The sequence below is a fragment of the Mastomys coucha genome, unplaced genomic scaffold (assembly GCF_008632895.1).
Source record: "Mastomys coucha isolate ucsf_1 unplaced genomic scaffold, UCSF_Mcou_1 pScaffold3, whole genome shotgun sequence".
In the NCBI taxonomy this organism is placed as follows: Eukaryota; Metazoa; Chordata; class Mammalia; order Rodentia; family Muridae; genus Mastomys; species Mastomys coucha.
Genome location: NW_022196909.1, coordinates 35,986,360 through 36,005,201, shown reverse-complemented (window position 1 = coordinate 36,005,201; position 18,842 = coordinate 35,986,360). Strand labels below are relative to the sequence as shown.

The 18,842-nt window shown below is 43.3% G+C and overlaps 1 protein-coding gene across 3 annotated transcripts in view; it reads left to right on the top strand.

Annotated features, from left to right (window-relative positions):
* Bicc1 (BicC family RNA binding protein 1) overlaps positions 1–18,842 on the top strand; it is a 228,400-nt gene that overhangs the window by 63,294 nt on the left and 146,264 nt on the right. For all 3 annotated transcript variants that reach the window (XM_031348533.1, XM_031348532.1, XM_031348534.1), the window contains exon 2: positions 12,427–12,473. In XM_031348533.1, coding sequence (XP_031204393.1) covers positions 12,427–12,473 — 47 coding nt within the window. The remainder of the gene's footprint in view (positions 1–12,426; positions 12,474–18,842) is intronic.

The window sequence follows — 18,842 nt, the reverse complement described above, 5'->3', positions numbered from 1 at the left end:
TTTCTTTTTGAATCCTAAGCTAACCTAGGCTAGTATAGTAAAATCATCGTCCAGCAATACCCAAGGGATTTGAAAATGAGATGGTATAAAGTGGTTTATGGGACAGTAATGTCTTTTTTTCCTGCGATGTCTTGTTTCTTAGTTCCAATCATGTTTTGTCTGTGTTGTTTTGGGCCTCCTACCTGTCTATTTTCTGAATCGCTTATATGTAGAGCTTCCACCCATTTGTTAGTTAGATGTCTTCAATTATATAGGAGATGTCTTCTTATAGGTAGATGTCTTCTTATAGGATCCAGTTTCCCCTTTCTCTCCCCCACTTTTTTTTCTCAGTACAATGGAATATCAAGCTTAGTTAAATCTGTATTCAGCATTTACACTTTTCTGTTTTTACCTGAACATGTCAGAAGTTATATACAAGAAGAAATATACAAGTACCATATTCTTGTCAGAAGTTTGTTTTTTCTTGAATTGGTAATTGCCTTATTATTTTTCTGCAGCTCTAACAGGTTGAGTTTTTTTTTTTTATTTTGCCTAACACAAATTCCTTCCACATACTCTAAATCCTCTTAGATTTATCCTTTCCCACATAGTTTGTCATCAGATAACAAATCAGTTACTTTAAAAAAAAAAACTTTCTATATCACTGACAACTTGCCTTCTTGAAGCCTGATGCTCCTCATCATCTTTTTTGTTTGTTTGTTTCTCAAAACAAGGTTTCTCTGTATAGCCCTGGCTGTCCTGGAACTCACTCTGTAGACCAGGCTGGCCTCGAACTCAGAAATCCGCCTGCCTCTGCCTCCCAAGTGCTGGGATTAAAGGCGTGCGCCACCACCGCCTGGCGCTCCTCCTCATCTTTTACTTTAACATCTGTGACCTTATTTTCTCTCCACACTCAGGACTGAACCCTGAGACTTGTATTTGCTATCAAGAGCTCCATCACTGAGCTAAGTTCCAACCACCTTTCTTTACCCCCTTCCTTCTGGGCTGCCTTTCATTGCAGCCCCTTTGAGACTTGGAGATTTTGCTTCTGTCTTCGAGAGCTCTCCCACAAACCTTTCTTTATTCAGTTCCAAGTTTTCTGAGTCAAGGAAACGTCCTGGACGCTCTCGGTTCCTTCCTTCACCTTGGAGCATGCAAATGCTACCAGAGAGAGTTTCAGGAAGAAGATTTCTGTTTTCTTTTGTTTCTTTGTCAACGTTGTAAGCCCAAAGATGCTCTGCTGAGACTTCAGCCCAGTAAGGAATTTTGGGTTGAGCATTGTCTGGTCTTAGCACTTAGGGCTTTTCTTCGCCATCATGAAACTTCCCAGGGCTCAAATGAGGGTTCTGATTCCATTCTAATTGCCTATGACTGTTGTTTTGTTTTGGTTTTGGTTTTTTGTTTGTTTGTTTTGTTGGTTTTTGGTCTTCATGGAAGCTTTTAAGGCAAGTTCTCTTTCAGATATTATGAAATTTCAGAAGCATATGCCTTTATTTGAGCAATTTTTCATTCAGTTGTAAATATAGTCAGCCTTGCAAACTGGGGGATACCACTTTATCCTGGAGGATGTCTATCCTATCTGATTTTTCAGCCAGTTACTATTTTATGTGTTTTCATAGGAACATACAGTTGGTTATGGACTCTTGGACTGACATTTAACCAATATTTTTCTGTTTCATGTAGGTTTTCTTTTTTTTTTTTGGTTGGGACACACACACACACACACACACACACACACACACACACACACACCAGTAGAACTGTACTGTTTCCATATTGTCTTAGGGTTTTACTGATGTGAACAGACACCATGATCAAGGCCACATTTAACTGGGGCTGGCTTATAGGTTCAGAGGTTGAGTCCATTATTATCAAGGCAGGAGCATGGCATGGTATAGGAGGAGCTGAGAGTTCTATCTCTTCATCTGAAGGCCTCTAAGAGAAGACCCACTTCCAGGCAGCTATGACTAGGGTATTAAAGCACCATACCCACAAGTGATTCATCTACTCCAGCAAGGCCACACATCCTTATAGTGCGAGTCCCTACTCCAAGCATATGCAAACCATCACACATATTTGAATGTAAAGAATTTCTCTTGTTCTTTGGACATTCCCATTTAAAAGTATCCCTCTTTCCAAAAAAAAAAAAAAAATTGTTTTGCAGGTGTTCATTATCTCCTTTCTGATAATATTAATTGGAAATAAAGATATTCTCTTCTCCCTTTTCTTCCCCAGTCCCTTCTCCTTCTTATCTCCTCTTTCTTCCTGGTCTTATTTCCTCTCCCTCACCCCCTTTTCTTCCTAGCCCCAGTCTCCTTCTCCACCCCCTTTTATGTTTTGCTTGTCTTCTTACCTCTATGGCTAAGAACATGAGAGGAAAGGAGATGAATTGTTAGTCCATGGGAATTTGGGCCAGGGGCATAGGTAAGCAACAGAATGGCTCCAGTAACTTCAGATACCCACTGAAGCTATTTTTAAAGTTGTTTTTCCCTGAAGCAGTGTTTTCTGGACACCGTGGGACTTACCACACTTACGAACCCACAGAGACTATGGCAGCACACACAGGGCCTGCACAGGTTCAAGGCAGACCAGGCAGGGTCCCAGGGCTGAGGAGAGCAACGTGGATACAAGCTCCCACCCCTAACCCAGAAGCTATCTCCAGTTGCTGTGTTGCTTGGAAAGGAAAAATTGATTTTCTCAAATGGAGTCTTACTGGGTATATAAACCACATTTTAGGGTAGGCCCCATGCCCAGCAGTACATGGCCAACACAGAATGAACTCAATGGTATTTTTGTAGGACTGTTTTTCTCATATGGTTTTGTTTGGGATATTTTTGTCTTACTGGCCTTTCCGCCTTTTTGCTTTTGTGTTTTTATATTGCATTTCTTGAGCTTTTTCTTTGTGTTTATTTTATCATTTTAAAAAAGTTTTACTGTGGTTCTTTTTGTTGGCTTGTTTTTTTTTCTAAAGACAGAAGAAGAAAGGATGTGGAGTTGGGTGGGTTGAGGGTGGGGAGGATCAGATTGGGGGAGGGCAACCTGTGATCAGAATATGTTGTAGAAATTTTATTTCAATGATATATTATATGTACATATATATGTATATATATATATATAATTTGCATTTTCAACCAAGTATTTTAATAAAAGTAAGAGCAATGGCAAAGACTATGGAAGTCATTGGAGGAGTCTTGATCCACTTGAGCCACTGAGGACCACTAGGGCTTTTTTGAGGTGGCTCACTATACTACTCAACATATGGATAATACATCCAATTTCTTGTGGGCAATGAAGCCTTGCTGATATCCTAGTTCTGGTCAGAGTCTCAGTGATTGCTTTTCTCTACTCAGAATCCAAAATTCTCTATTATCTACAAGATTTTGTATCAGAAAACACCGATTGTTATAAATGTAAGCTAATAGATATTCTCAAAAAATGTGAGCACATGGTACATACACACATGTCAACAGATTAACATGAACCTTCTTAGTAATTGGGGGAGCATCTGCTCAGAGTCATTCCGTTGTGCTTTGACTTGTGGACTTGTGATGCCAGCACTCAGCAATGGAATTTCAGTCCAACTGGTCAACCACAGCTTGGGTCATGGCAAAATCTTATGTCAAGGTTCAGTTCTTACCTCCGTCATTCCTAAAGCACTGCTGAGTCCAGCTGACACTGGTTTCCAACTCTGGGTATTTGTATATCAGTCTAGTTCAAACAATTTTGTCAACAATAGCTAAAGGGTATTCATTGCCTTTGTAAAGTTTCACAGAGTTCTGGACACCTAGCATCCCCCAGTGAACTTACACAGCCTTCTGGTCAAGCCACACTGTCCCACCCAGCAGTCACTAGCTACATGTGGCTATGAGCACGTGAGACACCTAGTCTGAGAGTTCTGAAGCACAGAATGAAGAGAGCAAACAGAGGACTTTAAAGACAGTGGAAGACAAAAGCCAAACAAAAGTCTCACTGATGTTGGATTATGTGTCCGAAGTGATAAGACCTTTATATAGAAGACTAAACATATTACTAGTAAAACTGATTTCACCTACTGGATCCCCAACCTTGTTAATATGGTTATAAAACTTGGGGATTGCATCAGAGATGAACATCATCTTTCCACTCTGCAGTAGCACTCTAGAGAATAGTGATTCACTTTTGTGTTATCCAACAAGGACTGGAAAGATTCAAATGGCAAGCACAGCCCCAGGCTCGAAAGGACTAAGACAAACATTTCCAAATGGTGGGAATCGGCATCATGAAACCCAGGCTGTAGTTGTCTTAGACTCCTGGGGACATTTGAAAGAGCGAAGACAAGGGCTTGTTGGTATTGTTGGGCAGGCAGGAGGAATCGGAGCAGTTTGAATGAAGCATGCAACATTGATGTCCATTTCTTTAATGTCTAGCCCAACCTACAGCCATGAAACCATTTAAGAGTTTTATGTGGATGGCTGTTTAATGGGCTGAAGTTTATATTTCTTCTGGTTTGCAATAACATGACAATAGGGCAAGTCAACTTGTTTCAAATCAGAAACAAATGTGCTGCAGGCATATCGGAAGGTCTGTGCAGAGGGGCCATCTGTTTTACTATCTTTCCCACAAAACTGGGGCCTGGGGAGGGCATGCATGCTTTCCATCAGGGCTACATAAAACCTTTATCATCCGAGATCTCAGTAATGTCAGTGCTTCAGTCTTGAAAATACCAGCAGGTCTGGGACCCAGGTCTGGTAAGATGCTCTCAGCTTCCACTGTGCTCCTCTGGTATGGCGCGGTCGGTCCCACCTCCTCAATTAGTCTCTGTCTCATATATTTTCCTGGCTGCCTTCTATGCTGAAATGATACTGCCACAAGCCAGTAGTAGCAATAACTTGATTCACTCTTAAGTAGGAAGGTAGATTTGAGAATGATTTTATTCCAAACAAACAACAAACAAACAAACAAACAAAAAACTGACCCAAGTTATTTAAATGCTTTTTTTCTAAAAGATTCCAAGAACTGACAACGTTCCTACCCCTCAGATAACAACCGTGAGCATTTTGAGCTTACTTGCTGTGCTTTCCTAACCATTCATACACACAGAATTACATGTGTGTGTTTCTCTTTGTGCTCATGTGCACATTCTTAGACAAGATGGCCACCATCCTGTGATTTCTCCTTTTTTAAAAGTTTTATATATACATATATATATACACACACATATATATGCACACACATACACACACACACACACACACACACACACATATATATAATATTTTGATCGTATTTTTTCCATCCCTCAGATTCCCATCCCTCTCAGAATCTCCTCACACCCCTAACCACCTGACTTCCTTGGAGGAAATTGATTTTCTCTTTGCAAGTGGATGTAAGTTGGAAATAGCTTCTTGGTTGGGACTGGACGTCCCTGTCTTCTTGTGAAGACCCCATGCACGCTACCATGGCATCTGAGTTGCTATGTTGTCACTTCTGTTCTATCTGGAAGATACTGGGTTACTTGGCATCCCCATCGCCTCTCAGCCGTACAAGGTTTCCACTCCCTCTTCTGCCTAGCTCCCTGACCCTTGGGGGGAAGGGTTTGCTGAAGACATCCCATTGAGGGCTGAGTGCTTCTAAGTCTCTTCTTCTCTGTACATTGTCTACTTGTGGGTCTCAGTGTTAACTGCCGTCCGCCGTTAGAAGCTTTTCCGATGTGGGTTGAGCAAGGCACTGATCTATATAGGTGGAGCCATATGACACCAGGAGTCATTTTAGTGTTGTGTTTCTTTTGCAGAAATTGTAGCAGATTTTCCCTTAGGGCCAATGACCTAGTTAGTCTAATGGTTTGGGCCATTTTAGCAGTGTCAGCCGTGGGTTTCATCTCATGGAGTGGGCCTTCAGTCCGATTTTACGCCACAGTTGAACCAGTAGATCTGTAGGAGGTTACTGTTGTAGGTTACGGGTTTTGTAGCTGGGTTGGTGTTTACCTTTCTCTTCTGGTAGTAGTCTCAACTACATCTCATTCCCCTTTCAATAGAACTGGCTAGCTCCGGGGGGGAAGTTTTTTGGAAATGGCTTACTATGCGGAGTACAATGTATGATACTCTTTTTTTCATGGCTAAATTAAAATGATTGGTAATTATTTTATAAACATCTCAGGCAAAAGTCCTGCTTCCCGAACGGCAACAGTTTGTGTGGCAACCAGAAAGCAACATTGTTGCACGTGTGCTCAAAGTGAAAAAAAAAAAGCAATAAAACAAAAGTTAGTGAGATGGATTTAGAAAATGGGGCTGGAGAGCTGTCTCAGTAGGTAAAGTGCTTGCTGTGCAGTGTATGGACCTGAATTCGTATTTCCAGAACCCATGTAAACCAGGGGCAGGGTAGTATGCATCTGTCATCTCAGTTCTCCCCTGTGGGAGACAGAGGCTTCCTCAGAAGACCTCAGAGTTAGTGTGGTAGACTCAAAAAATCCCTACCTGAAACAAGCTGACTGACATCTGAGGTTGTCCTCTGACCTACATACGTATGATGTGGTATTCATTCACCCGTAATCAGGCACACAGTTCCATATATTCTCTCTCTCTCTCTCTCTCTCTCTCTCTCTCTCTCTCTCTCACACACACACACACACACACACACGTGAAAAGGAAAATGAATGTATATACTTGAAAAAAATCATTTTACAGTTATTAAAAATTATTACGTTTATTTATTTGTGTGCGTATGTGTGTGTACGTGTGTGTGCGTATGTGTGTGTACGTGTGTGTGTGTGTGTGTGTGTGGTGCATGCCACAGCATGCTTGTAGAGGTCAAAGGACAACTTATGTGTGTTCTTTCTCTCTTTCAACCTCGTGGGTCCCAGGGATCAAACTCAGGTCTGATGAGTGGTGGCAAGTACTTTTACCCTCCAAGCCATCTTGCTGAAGTACAGTTATTGTTTTTAATTTAAGCTTTCTTTTTTTTTTTTTTCAGGGAAATCTCATTGTTTGTCTAGGCAACGTTGAAAGATACTTCATATTATGTTTTAAATCTAAAACTCCTCATCCCTGCGTTTTTTAGACTTAGGTCCATGAAGCATCAAATGCTATGAAAGAAAAACAGTTGGAAAGGAAAAAGATATTTAAACAGAAGTTTCCTTGAGCCCTAGGAAGGCTTTAAAAAAGAACCCCCACCCCCTTTAATTCAGTAATTACCCAGGAGTGCTCTGGAGTTGGGGGGCCGTTCTGGTAATAGTTTACACCTGTTTCAACCTCTCCCATTTTTATTGGCAGGGACTGTGCCATCCCATATTTCTTGTGAGGCAAAAAATATGAAATAAAACATGGCAGAGCCCTGGAGAAACTATAATATACATAAAAACGAGTTGTCCAGCTCAAAACACAAAACTCCTTGCCTGCACATTTTAGCCAGCCATATTTCAGTAGTATCGAAGGAATTTGATCCTGGAGTTGTGTGTTAGGAAGGAGGGAGATGGCTGCTTTCATTGGCAGGAAAAAGCCAAGGTTTTTACAAAACCGAGAGAAGTAAGCCTTGGAACATCACGCCAGAGTCATATTGTAAAGATTGGTGGAAAAAAAATAAAAATAACATTAAATTGTGATGCACGTTCCATGTTATTGTGGGAGAAGGGGACCAAGAAGTCTTAGCATGTAAGGTTGCAGGCTTAAGCTTCAGGGAGAATAGTTTCCCCGCAGAATATAAGAGGACTTCAGTGGTCAAGCAAACTGCACAACATAGAACATAGGTCGGTTTATTTCATAGGCAACACTTTCCTGTCCAAACATATTGAAATGCTTTGGGTTAAGATAGTATTGTGTTTCTTCTTTTTCCCCTTGGAATCCAGCTCTCTGGTGGTCCTCCTGAAGTCCTCTTTCCTTGTCAGGGATAGTAGTAGCTTAGCTGTCCTGCTTCCCAGTGGGGGGTGTGGCGTGGCGGGGAGAGAACAGGATGTAGCTTCTATTACAAGAAGAGAAATAATCAAATTCATGTAAAGTTTAATCTGGACAGTACTGGCAGTATGCAAAGGTCTCTGGGAAGGTTGTTGGTAGAGCTAAGTTGTCATTCTGGTTTTGCCTCACTAGTTGGGTGGCTTCGGCTCTTAGCATGGTCAGGGGTGTAAGCGGAATAAGGGTCGGGGCTTGGCTGTTTCTTGTCCTTGGCATAGGACCCAGATATTTGTGGATTGAGAGTAACCATCTCTGTTTTATCACAGGTCTGTGGACTCAGTGTGTCAAATGTCTTGAGTTTCCATTGAGAAAAACATTCTGTGTTGATCTCACCCTTCTCCCCTCAAACTGTGACTTCTTGGGAGGGAGTTGGGGGGGTTTCATACTGAGAACGTAGTAGGGTGCATTTGAGAGGCCAGACTCTCCTGTTGGAACTCTGAAGGATCCATGTTTGAGAGATGAGAAGGCAGGGCATGCTGTTCTGTCTTGACTTTTACAGCCTTGACAGATGTGTTTCTCACGGAGTCAGTAGAAATCCTCAAGGAGGTCCAGCAACCTCAGGCTAAAGTACAGATATTTCTAAAAAATGTATCAGTCACAGATGAACCTGAAGTGGCATCTGAGACAGTGATCTGTCCAAGAATCCAACCAGGGTGTTTTGCCTTGACTGTAGGAGCTTAGGAAACACGCACATCAGAATTTAAGAAAAGGTAGGCTCCTCTGTAGTTTTCTGTACAGCTGGCTTCCCTTGGTATAATTTCAGTTATTACTGATTAGCTATGATCTGAAAATACTACATGGAATACTTTAGAAATTGATTACCTTTTAAACATATCAGTCTGAGTGGCACGAGCCTTCTTGGTATATGAATAATCCCTTTGTCTGATGTATCCACACAACTACCTTATGTTTGTGACCTCCATCTCTCAGTTATCCTGTAGACTGATGGTTCCATAAAGCTTATGTTCAAGGACCCTTAAGCAGTAGCCTAAAGTTTCTTGACAAGGCCCACGACATCCACCTGGCTTTATCACCTCACACACGCATGGCAGCAGTTCACAAGAGGCTTGAGTACCACAATAATGTATTGCTGGACCCTGTTTGCTGCAATAAATTTAATGATAGTGTATTTTGTTCATTTTTATGATTACCTGTCAATCGTTAGCCTCTTATTGTGTTTATTAAACTTCAGGCTAGGTATCTGTATGAAGGGACAAGTTGGCCATAGCTGGGGTTTCTTAATTGAGGTTCATGCCTGTGTCTGTGGCCTTAGATTGTACCCCTTACAGACTGGGATGGGGGGGTGGTGTTCTACAGAAACTTTCAGAGTCAAAAAGGGCAGTGATCTTTGATACCAGTGAACATCCAGTTGTGGCTCCCTACCCTGCTGTTCCTTTTCAAACCCCAACAACGTGCTAGCAATATGTGTTTCTGATTTAACTTTAGTGTCCTACTCAGTCATCATATATTGGTTCCAATTAGAGAAATTTCCTTGCTGGTGTTCTTTGAAAGGGGTTTTGAGGTCATGTCATGGTGAGCTGGATCTGAGGAGAGCAGTATCCTGAAGGGAACATCTGTGGTAGAATTAGACTGCCTTTGCCTCAGGGACTTGACCCTTGCAGATACTTGCTCTGAAGAAAGAGCATTTTTTTTCCCCAGTGTGGGTTTTGGAAAATATTTGGGATGCCCAACCTTCTCTCCCTACGGGAACCCCCTTGATGTCACTAGATTTCTTTCAAATCTTGTCATACTTTCTTCTTTATTTCCATGAAGGTGTCAGTGAGTGAGCATGCCCCCTTTTCAACTATTCTTATCCTCAAGTAAGGACTTTCCTCAAGAGTTGGCTGGCCTGAAATGTCTCCACGACATTTGCTGGTTGGTAAATATCCTTAGGTTTGGCTGTCAGTTTTATCCTGCGTGAGGAAACCCTTCAGATCCTCCAGCTGGGGTCGACCAGTTGTTCTGAAATCAAATTTTACTATTTTATGTGTGTGTGTGTGTGTGTGGGTGGGTGGGTGTGGGTGTGTGCTTGTGCTTTAGTATTGCTATGTCTCCACGTTTGGCAGTTGACCCCACAGAATAAACCACAGAGGCTTTGCTTTCTCTGTGGCCGGGTCTGCTGAGTGTGCATTGACTGTACAGGATGGGTGCAGAAAGGGAGTGTAAATGAATTGGCTTCAGGGATTAGTGTCTATTGCTGATGCAACAAACTGCCACCATTCTATTGGCCTGGTGCAGGTGACATTCATCATCTTACAGTTCTGAGGCTAGAGGTCTGCAATGGATCACTCTGGGCTGAAACTCAAGGTTTTAGCAGGGCCATGTCACCTCAGAGGCTGCGTTTCTTGGACTTCCAGTTCTGGATGCCACATGTGGCCTCCACCTCCACTTTCAAATATTTCTCCTTTTTGACCTCTGTATTGTTCCCTTACTGTCACGATGTCAGGTTGTATTCTGATCCTCAGGCTTCATCATTATAAGGATGTGGTGATATTGACCTGTTTGGATAACCCAGGGCAATCTTCCTCCCTCTGTTACATCATCCCAGGTCCCAGAGGTTAGGACATGAGTATCTCTATTCTATTATTTCAACCCCACCACACGTTAGATAGAATTCTCGTATTTCTTTTTTAGCTCCTGTTTTCATTTATTTTATCTAATTGTCTTCAGAAACCCCAGAAACATGTTTTCTGTTTTGTTGTTTTGATAAAAGGAATGTTGATTAAAAGAAATAAGCACTCACATAGAAGTAGTTGTGAAATTTCAGTTGATGAAAGAAGAATGTAAACTTTATCAGTTGTTTCTCCCACCTGTGAGATTCACAGTAGGTGCTTGTCACAACTTAATCACAAGTGTCTTTCTTAAGGGGACACTTCTTGCATCTTTAGTTATTTAACAAGTTCTGTGAGCATGTCAACACACATGTGCATCCATGGGCACATAAACATATACGCATATACACATACATACAAACACATACCCACATATGCAAATACTAATACATGCACACATATACACATACTTATATCTTTGTACATATTACACATGTATACATATGGCCATGTGGACACATTCATACATGCATGTATTCACATATATACATTCCCGCGTGTGCATAAACACATACAAACATGCTACAGAGCATGGGTCACCATACCTTCTGGTCTTTAACATCCAGGAGCTGGTGCTCATGCTTCTGAGTCTTTGCCTGTCCAGTCATCACTACTACATCATTGCATCTATGTTAGAAAGATTCAGCTTGGGGGCTGTGATAACCATGATTAACCCTGTGCTGATGGCTAAGTCTCTTCTCTCCTCTCCAATTCTCTGCTCATCACTACAAGCCAATTACAATGCCAGGTCACAGGGTATTTCAGGACACAGATGGGGGACTTGGCCTTTCCTGTTGGTAGATTACTTATAGATAGGCAGAGGTTCTAGCTGTAATGACCCCTCCATCTTCCAGGAAGTTTATAGAGATTGTGTTCTAGCCGTAACAAACCCCTCATCCCACATGAAGTTTGCTGTTGGTCTTCACCTTGACCACCATTGCTTATTCTTATGTTGCTGCGTTTCCCCGCTGTGGGAGCAAGTGGAGGGAGGGTATTGAAGTACTGCAAGAGATGAACTGAGGTCCTAGTATGGCATTTAGTCATTTAAACTATCGACATAAGACACAGCCCTCACCTCAAAGAGTGTAAGTCTATTCTTAAGTCGGACACAAGTGACTTGGCCTGAAAATATGGATTCAGCTTGCCTGGAGGAATGTGTTCCTATAAGGAAATGGTTTCACGAAGAGCTTTTAGTAACAGACAAAAGACCTATTTCTAAGGTACTTTTGCAAGTGGATTGGTGGAAATATTGGCACATGGGTTGCTACCTGCTGTAGTCTCAAATGCTGAAGACCTTCTTTGGTTGGGCTTGGTAGAAGCTAGCAATTTGCTAAGTTAATATAATCACAACAGGCGTCACCCTGATCATCACAAGGATGTGGCTTCAGACATGGGCATGATCAGTGACTTAGTGGGACCCAAAGATAACCCAAACTTTCAAAGTCTCTACATTGAATTAGTTTCTAGCTAGATATCCAAGATAGGCATACATGTTTCCCTCCATGGAAACCTCAGTTCCCATGATCATAAAACTTAACCAGCTCAGAAGTGGGCTGTATAAGGATATGCCCAGATGCCTGGGATCCATTACGGATGGGAAGTGTGGGGAACACAGACTGTAGCTTTGATCATGGATCCTTCTCACACTTTTGTTAGTATTGACGGGTAGGGCAGCTTCTATCTCAGCGTGGAGACAGGCTCTCATGGCTCTTCCACTTAAACAAGGATGTGTAATTGATGAGATTTTTGTATCTCATGCTTCAATAATTTTGCGTCCCCGATGAGGCCAGGACAGAATGGTCTTTATCTTTGTGATCACAGCCCTGGTCCTTGAAGGTTTTAAATATAAACGTTGACATGGAGAAAGTCATTTTAAATGTGTTACATTTTTTTTTTTATTTATTTATTTACAGCTGCAGCTGAAGGAAAAGGCCGAAGTGGGGAAGACTTTTTTCAAAAGGTGAGTGCCATTTTGCTGTTCTCCGGCTTGGGGGATGTATGGGAAATAGCCTTGTATGTGCGGCTGCGCCAGTGATGCTGTGTCGATTTTTCACACCCAGACCAACACAAACCTGTTCTGTTCATCTGCTCTTCGCATGCTCCCACTCAGACTGTATTCTGACCTAGAGGTGGGTGCGCGTCTCTCACGCTGTCCTTCTTTCTGGTGAGCAGAACATGGGTAGAGGTCTCTAACAAATGCCAGACGTCTCTTCAGAGCTGCTTGCTCAAAGTCGGCACCAGGCCCATTCTGTCTCCTCTGTCCCCCGAAGGTTCTGACCTTCAGTGAAGCCATTTGGGCCCGTCACACACATAGCAAGGAGAACTATGCGCAGGTCCAGTTGTGAAGACGATGGTGATGAGAAATTAGAAGGCTGCCTGATGAATTTGAGTTCTCCTCCTCAGAAAGTCTTTGATCTGAGAGGAGACTTTTCCTTTTGAAAAGATGGACCAAAGCCCACCGTTTTCATTCCTTTCTTCCTTGTATCAGAGCGCTCAAACCCCGCGTCTGGATTTGGAGAGCTCATTGGGAGAGACAGCCATGGTAGAGGAAGCTGGGTGTGTGGATGAGGTTAAATAATAGTGGGGAGAGGACTGCTGGGAAGTCTCCTTTCTCTTGTTTTTCGTACAGTCCATTTTTCATGGTGTGGGGGAGGAGGGGTGTCAAATCCATCATTCATCTGTGGCTCCATCCAAGAGTTTTAAAAAGCAGGCTTCTTCACATCTGGGGCTCAAACGGTTTCTCCATTTTGAAAGGATTTACTTGTCATAGGCTGCATGCTGGAGTGACAGAAACCAGCCAGTCAAGTGTGCCTGCTGCTTTAGGGGACTACGTGGGACCTGGTATATATGCATATGTGTGTGTGTATACACATAAATGTATATATGTACACGTGTATGTATATATGTATCATATGTGTATATGTGTATAATATACATGTATATGTATATCATCATATATGATATATGATAGATATATACATATATAAAACATATATACATACATGTATACATATACACCCACACATATATGTATATATCATTCATATATTTGTTTATCCATCTGTCTGTATCTGTCTGTCTGTCCACGTATCTATACACACACAGCAGTGTAAACGGAACCCCGTGTCTAAATCCAGCCACACATCTGTTGCTTGGACTCTTACTTAGAAGCACATAAGCCAGGTTTGTCTTCAGGTGAAAAGGTCTTCAGGTTTGTTGTGGGAGGGACTGGTGCCCTCAAAGCCTTTGAAAGCTCATGATGGAAAAAATCAACTTAGTAAAAAGCAAACTTGTGTAAGTTTACAGGAAAGCACATGTCAGTGTTTGGACCAGGCAGAAACAGAACCATGGTTCTTCTGCAGAGGAAGAAGGCACGGAGGTACTGTCCCCTAAGCACACCCTCCCATTCCCCACAGTGACACATCGGTGCTCCCGAGCATCTGTTCGTTGGAGGCAGGATCTTATTCTGTAGCCCAGGCTGGACTTAAACTCAAGGCAGTTCTCTTGTCTCTGCATCAGTGCTGGGTTTACAGGGGTGAGCTGGTACGCCTGGTGTTCACTGTGTCTGTAAAGGGACACACTCTCTCTCTTCTAACTGCCGGGGTACCTTTCATGTGTGTGTGTGTGTGTGTGTGCGTGCGTGTGCGTGTGCGTGTGCGTGTGTGTGTGTGTGAAACAAACATTTAAACCCTTCTGTTTCCGAGACTCAAGTTCCATTCATCTGGTGGTTTTCAGACGTTTTCCAGGTCTGGAGGGGTTGGTTTTTCTCCTTCATTGTGACCCTTCTTAAAGAGGAGATCAAAGACGTTGTTCCACTTTGCATTATGTGTCCTGGAATTCTGTGTGAAAGTCATATTAAACATGAGAGTACTCGCTGTAGTATGCTGAATGACTCTTTCATCTTTATCAAATTAGAAAAATAGAATGTATCATTTGGACTAGGGAATCATAGAAGCCCACAGGGTTTAAACTAGAATTTAACAAGAGTAAAATTGTCAAATACTGTTATCTCTGAAGCTATCATGGTTCTGTTATCATGGTTCTGCTATCATGGTTCTTTCTGTTCCTTGAACTTCTCCCATAGAATTTCAGTTACTGCTTCTAACCAAAGACGTGCTTGGTGTTTTATCTATCTATCTATATCTATCTATCTATCTATCTATCTACCTACCTACCTACCTACCTACCTACCTACCTACCTACATGTGTGTATGTGTGTGATATGTATGATATGTGTATGCATATTTGTGTATGTGCATGTGGAGGCCAGAGATCAACATGCAAAGTGTCTTCCTCAGTGGCTTGCTACCTCCTTTTTTAGGGACAGACTCTCTTAGTTGGCCTGGAGATCACAGAGTAGGCTACACTGCTTAGCCAGCGAGCCTCCCGTTCTTGCTTGTTTCTTCCTTCCTGGAACAGGGATTACAAATGTATACCACTATGCCTGCTTTTTTTTTTTTTCCTTTGTGTGGGTTGCAGAGTTCAGCGTTATCAAATAAGCCATCTCCTAGCTCTGTGCCCATTCTTTTCCCCTACCATGCGTGTCTTTTGAAATGTCTTATATCCCCAAATGCTCTGCCGTGCTAAAAGACTTAATTTCCTCTCACAGGGAAACCCAACCATACAGTAGCTTAAAGAACAGATTCAGTGAGTTTGGCGGTCAGTACAGACTTGATTTTCCCTGGCCTGTAACATTCTAGGGATGCTGTTCCGGGTTTCTGGCTGCTTTGTACCATCTTACAACTACAGGGTTAGGGTTTCCATAGCTGAGAAAGAGACACCATGACCAAGGGAAACGTGGCAGCCTCTAGGCAGACATGGTACTGGAGAAGGAGCTGAGAGTTCTACATCTTAATCCAACTGCAGCCAGGCGAGGACTATCTTCCAGGCAGCTAGGAGGAGCATCTCAAAGCCCACTTTTAAAGTGACACACCTCCTCCAACAAGGCCTCACCTCCTAATAGTAGCACTCCCTGGGCCAAGCACTACAGAGAGACTATTGAAAATCACTTGAAGGGGCATTTCCGCCCCACTCTTTCCCATTTAGCTCCTGCATAAACAAATATCAGAATTTATTAACAAGCTAAACTGGGGAAGGTCTGACGACTAGTCTAGTCTCCCAGCAGTAGTCCCCATGTTACTTGAAGTCTGAATCTTGCCCAGCATGCTTTGTCGCATGTGTGGCCTCAGGGTGAGCTTCTCTTTGCCAATTGCTCATGGTCCATCCTGACTCATGGTGACCTTCTTCTCCCCAACCTTTTCTCCTTATGGTCTCAGCCTGGGCTTCCCACATTTCAAGTCCCCGCCCCAGCACATTGGTCAATATAATGCCCACGACTGCAACCTGATCCTTGGGGCACAGAACTCAGCATCCGAATACACGGCACACACAAGACCGATCCCAACAAAAGACTCAAGTTCTTGCCGTGCAGCCGGGTCGCTCCTGTAGGCATGGGAACAGTTGTCTCTGTTTGAATCTGGCCACTACCACATGCGTGCATGAGCTCTGAGAGAGTGGATGGGTCTATCAAGGTATCGCATACTGTGGTCGTGAGGCCAGGCCTGGGCAGGAAGTTAAACACATAATTCCAAATAGGGCAAGGAGTGAGAGGACGTCTGGGGGGCATCTGGAGCAAAAGAAAATGGATTCTGCAAATGTTCCCCACCAAATGGTTAGGAAGACGTGTGGTTCGTGTGCAGAGCCATCACATGGTACATTTGTGTGTGTGTGTGTGTGTGTGTGTGTGTGTGTGTGTGTGTCCCTGCTGTTGGAGCACATGTAGGAAGCCCCAATCCCATGAAGACTGTGTTTTTCTCTCAGCTCTAGAGTCTAGTTCTGTGGGGTTGGGAATGCAGAAAATCCGTTTGAGGACCCCAGGGTAGGGCCAGATCTATGTGGGTCCATTCTTGGTCTTCTAGTTTGCTGAGCATCAGCTGATGTCTGCTGTGTCTTTACAGGGCTTTCTGGTTTTGTACATCTGTGTCTAAACTTCCCTCCTTGGCAGAGGACACTATTTGTCTTGATTGGGGTTACTGTTGTTGTGGTGAAACATTGTAACTTAAAGCAACTCTAGGGCGAAGGGGTTTATTTTCATTACATTTCGACATCACTGTTCATCCTTGAGAACAGTCAAGGCAGGAGCTCACACAGGGCAGGAACCTGGAGGCAGTGGCTGATGTAGAGGCCATGGAGGGATGCTACTTGCTGGCTTGCTTTTTCTTCTTCCAAGAGGAAAGGAGCAGGGTGCAGGCACAGTCAAATCATAGCAAAACCAAAACTCCCAACCGGATAAATCACTCTTGCGTCCAGTGTCTGGGATTCATTCGCAATCTTCTGGGCTCCTTCAAAGGCTTTGTCACAGGACAACCTGGGAGACTCTTACCCACGACGCAGTTCAGCTGCCAGCACTGTGTACCACGTTGGTCTAACACCGCTTCCGTGTGCTGACCCTGAGGCAGCACTTCCTAGACGATTTCGCCTCAGTGATGCTGGTCTCTTCTTAATCACAGCTGATTCTTCAACCACAGCTGAACCAGCCTCCATTATCCCAGCCAAGCAAAGACTTGATTTTGGTAGTGTTGGTCTGTTGTTAATCATGGCTCTGATTCGTCAGCCCCAGCTGTATTCTTAATTCAAAATGTCCAACAGTCCCAATAGTCCTTGCCTCCCTCTGAAGCCTCACAAGCCAGGCCTCCATCGTCTGTATTCCTCTCAACACTTCCAAGTGCCTCAGAACAGCTCACCAAGCATTGGCCAGTCAGTGGCTTTTCTGGCCCTGGGTTCCACAGTCCAGGTCTATCACAGCAAGCCCCTATTGTCCTGGTGCTAGTTTCTCGCCTAGTTAGGGTTACTGTTGTGCTGTGATCCATCACCATGGCCAAAGGCAGCCTGGGTAGGAAAAGATTTGTTTTGCTTGTGTCTCTACATCACAGTTCATCATTGATGGCAGGAATGAATGCTGGGCAGGAAGCTGGAGGCAGGAGCTGATGCAGAGCCATGGAGGGGTGCTGCTGACTGGCTTGCTCATTATGGTTTGCTCGGCTTGCTTGTTTTATAGTATCTGGTCTACCCTCTCAGGGGGTATCCCACCCCTTCAATGGGCTGGGCCTTCCTTCCCAATCACTAAGTGAATACAGGCTTGTCTACAGCCTGATATTGGGGAGGTAATCTCCAAGTTGAGGTGCCCTTTTCTCAGATGACTATAGTGTGGGTCAAGTTGATATAAAAGTAGCCAGCACATCCTTCGTATGAGATTAGGGGCCCACCCTATTCTCTGTGGTCACGTTTTAACTTACTCTGTCTGCCGTGGCCCTGTTTCTGAACAGGCTACTGGGGGGTTAAGGGTTCAAAGTATATCATTCTGGAGGGAAAACTCGAACCTCTTCACCTTCTAATGTAGGAAATGATTCTGTAGAAAATATTTACTGTCACTGAGAAATAGACCAAAGCAGTAAAGTGTCGTTTCTTAAATAAGTGTATATATTCGATTTGATTGACGTATTTCCAGTTGCCTGTCATTTATTATTTTTTCTATTGCCATCATTGCAAGTCATCTCAAAACAAATGTAATCAATATGAAAAAGGAAAAAACTTAGCCTGTGATCCCATACATTATATTGAAAGAGATCTGTAGATGTAATCTTCATCTTTTTGCACGCGTATATGAAAGTGACTTTCAGTATTTTCTGGGTAACGGGGCTGTAAACTATTTGCATAGCTGCACTCTGTGTGTGTGTGTGTGTGTGTGTGTGTGTGTGCATGGATGTGTGTGTGTGAGAGAGAAAGATAGATAGAGAGTGAGAGAGAGAGAGATGGAGAGAGAGAAGCTTGCTTTACAACATTCCCTAACAATTATATCTTCATTCTCTGGCTCTGGCCTATTCTTTACAAGGGAGGGAGTGGCTCAGCTTATCAGCAGTCTCTCTGGTTTGTTCTCCGTGCCTAATAGCAACTTTCATCTCAACACATGGAAGTGATCTTCCGGGTTGTTTTTTTCCTTGTGGGTTTTTTTCTTTTGGGCAGTGGTTCATGGCTTAGTCATTGTCTACCCCGTTTCCTCTTCATCTTCCCCCACCCCCCTCTTGTAAAAATGATCCTAACCAGCCCTTTCTTGGCAGGAAGATGTGTTACAGTGTGTAAGGTGGGGATGGGAGCAGGGATGTCGTCCCAGTGTGACTCACCAAAGCCGAAGGCTGTTAGGTACTTGGGTCGTCTTGATAGCTGACAAAGATGAAGTCGCTTAGCATCTCTGTGGCTTCTGATGGAACCCCCAGGCCTCCCTCTGCACGGGGCTATGCACAGCAACCCCCAAAACACACATCACATATTT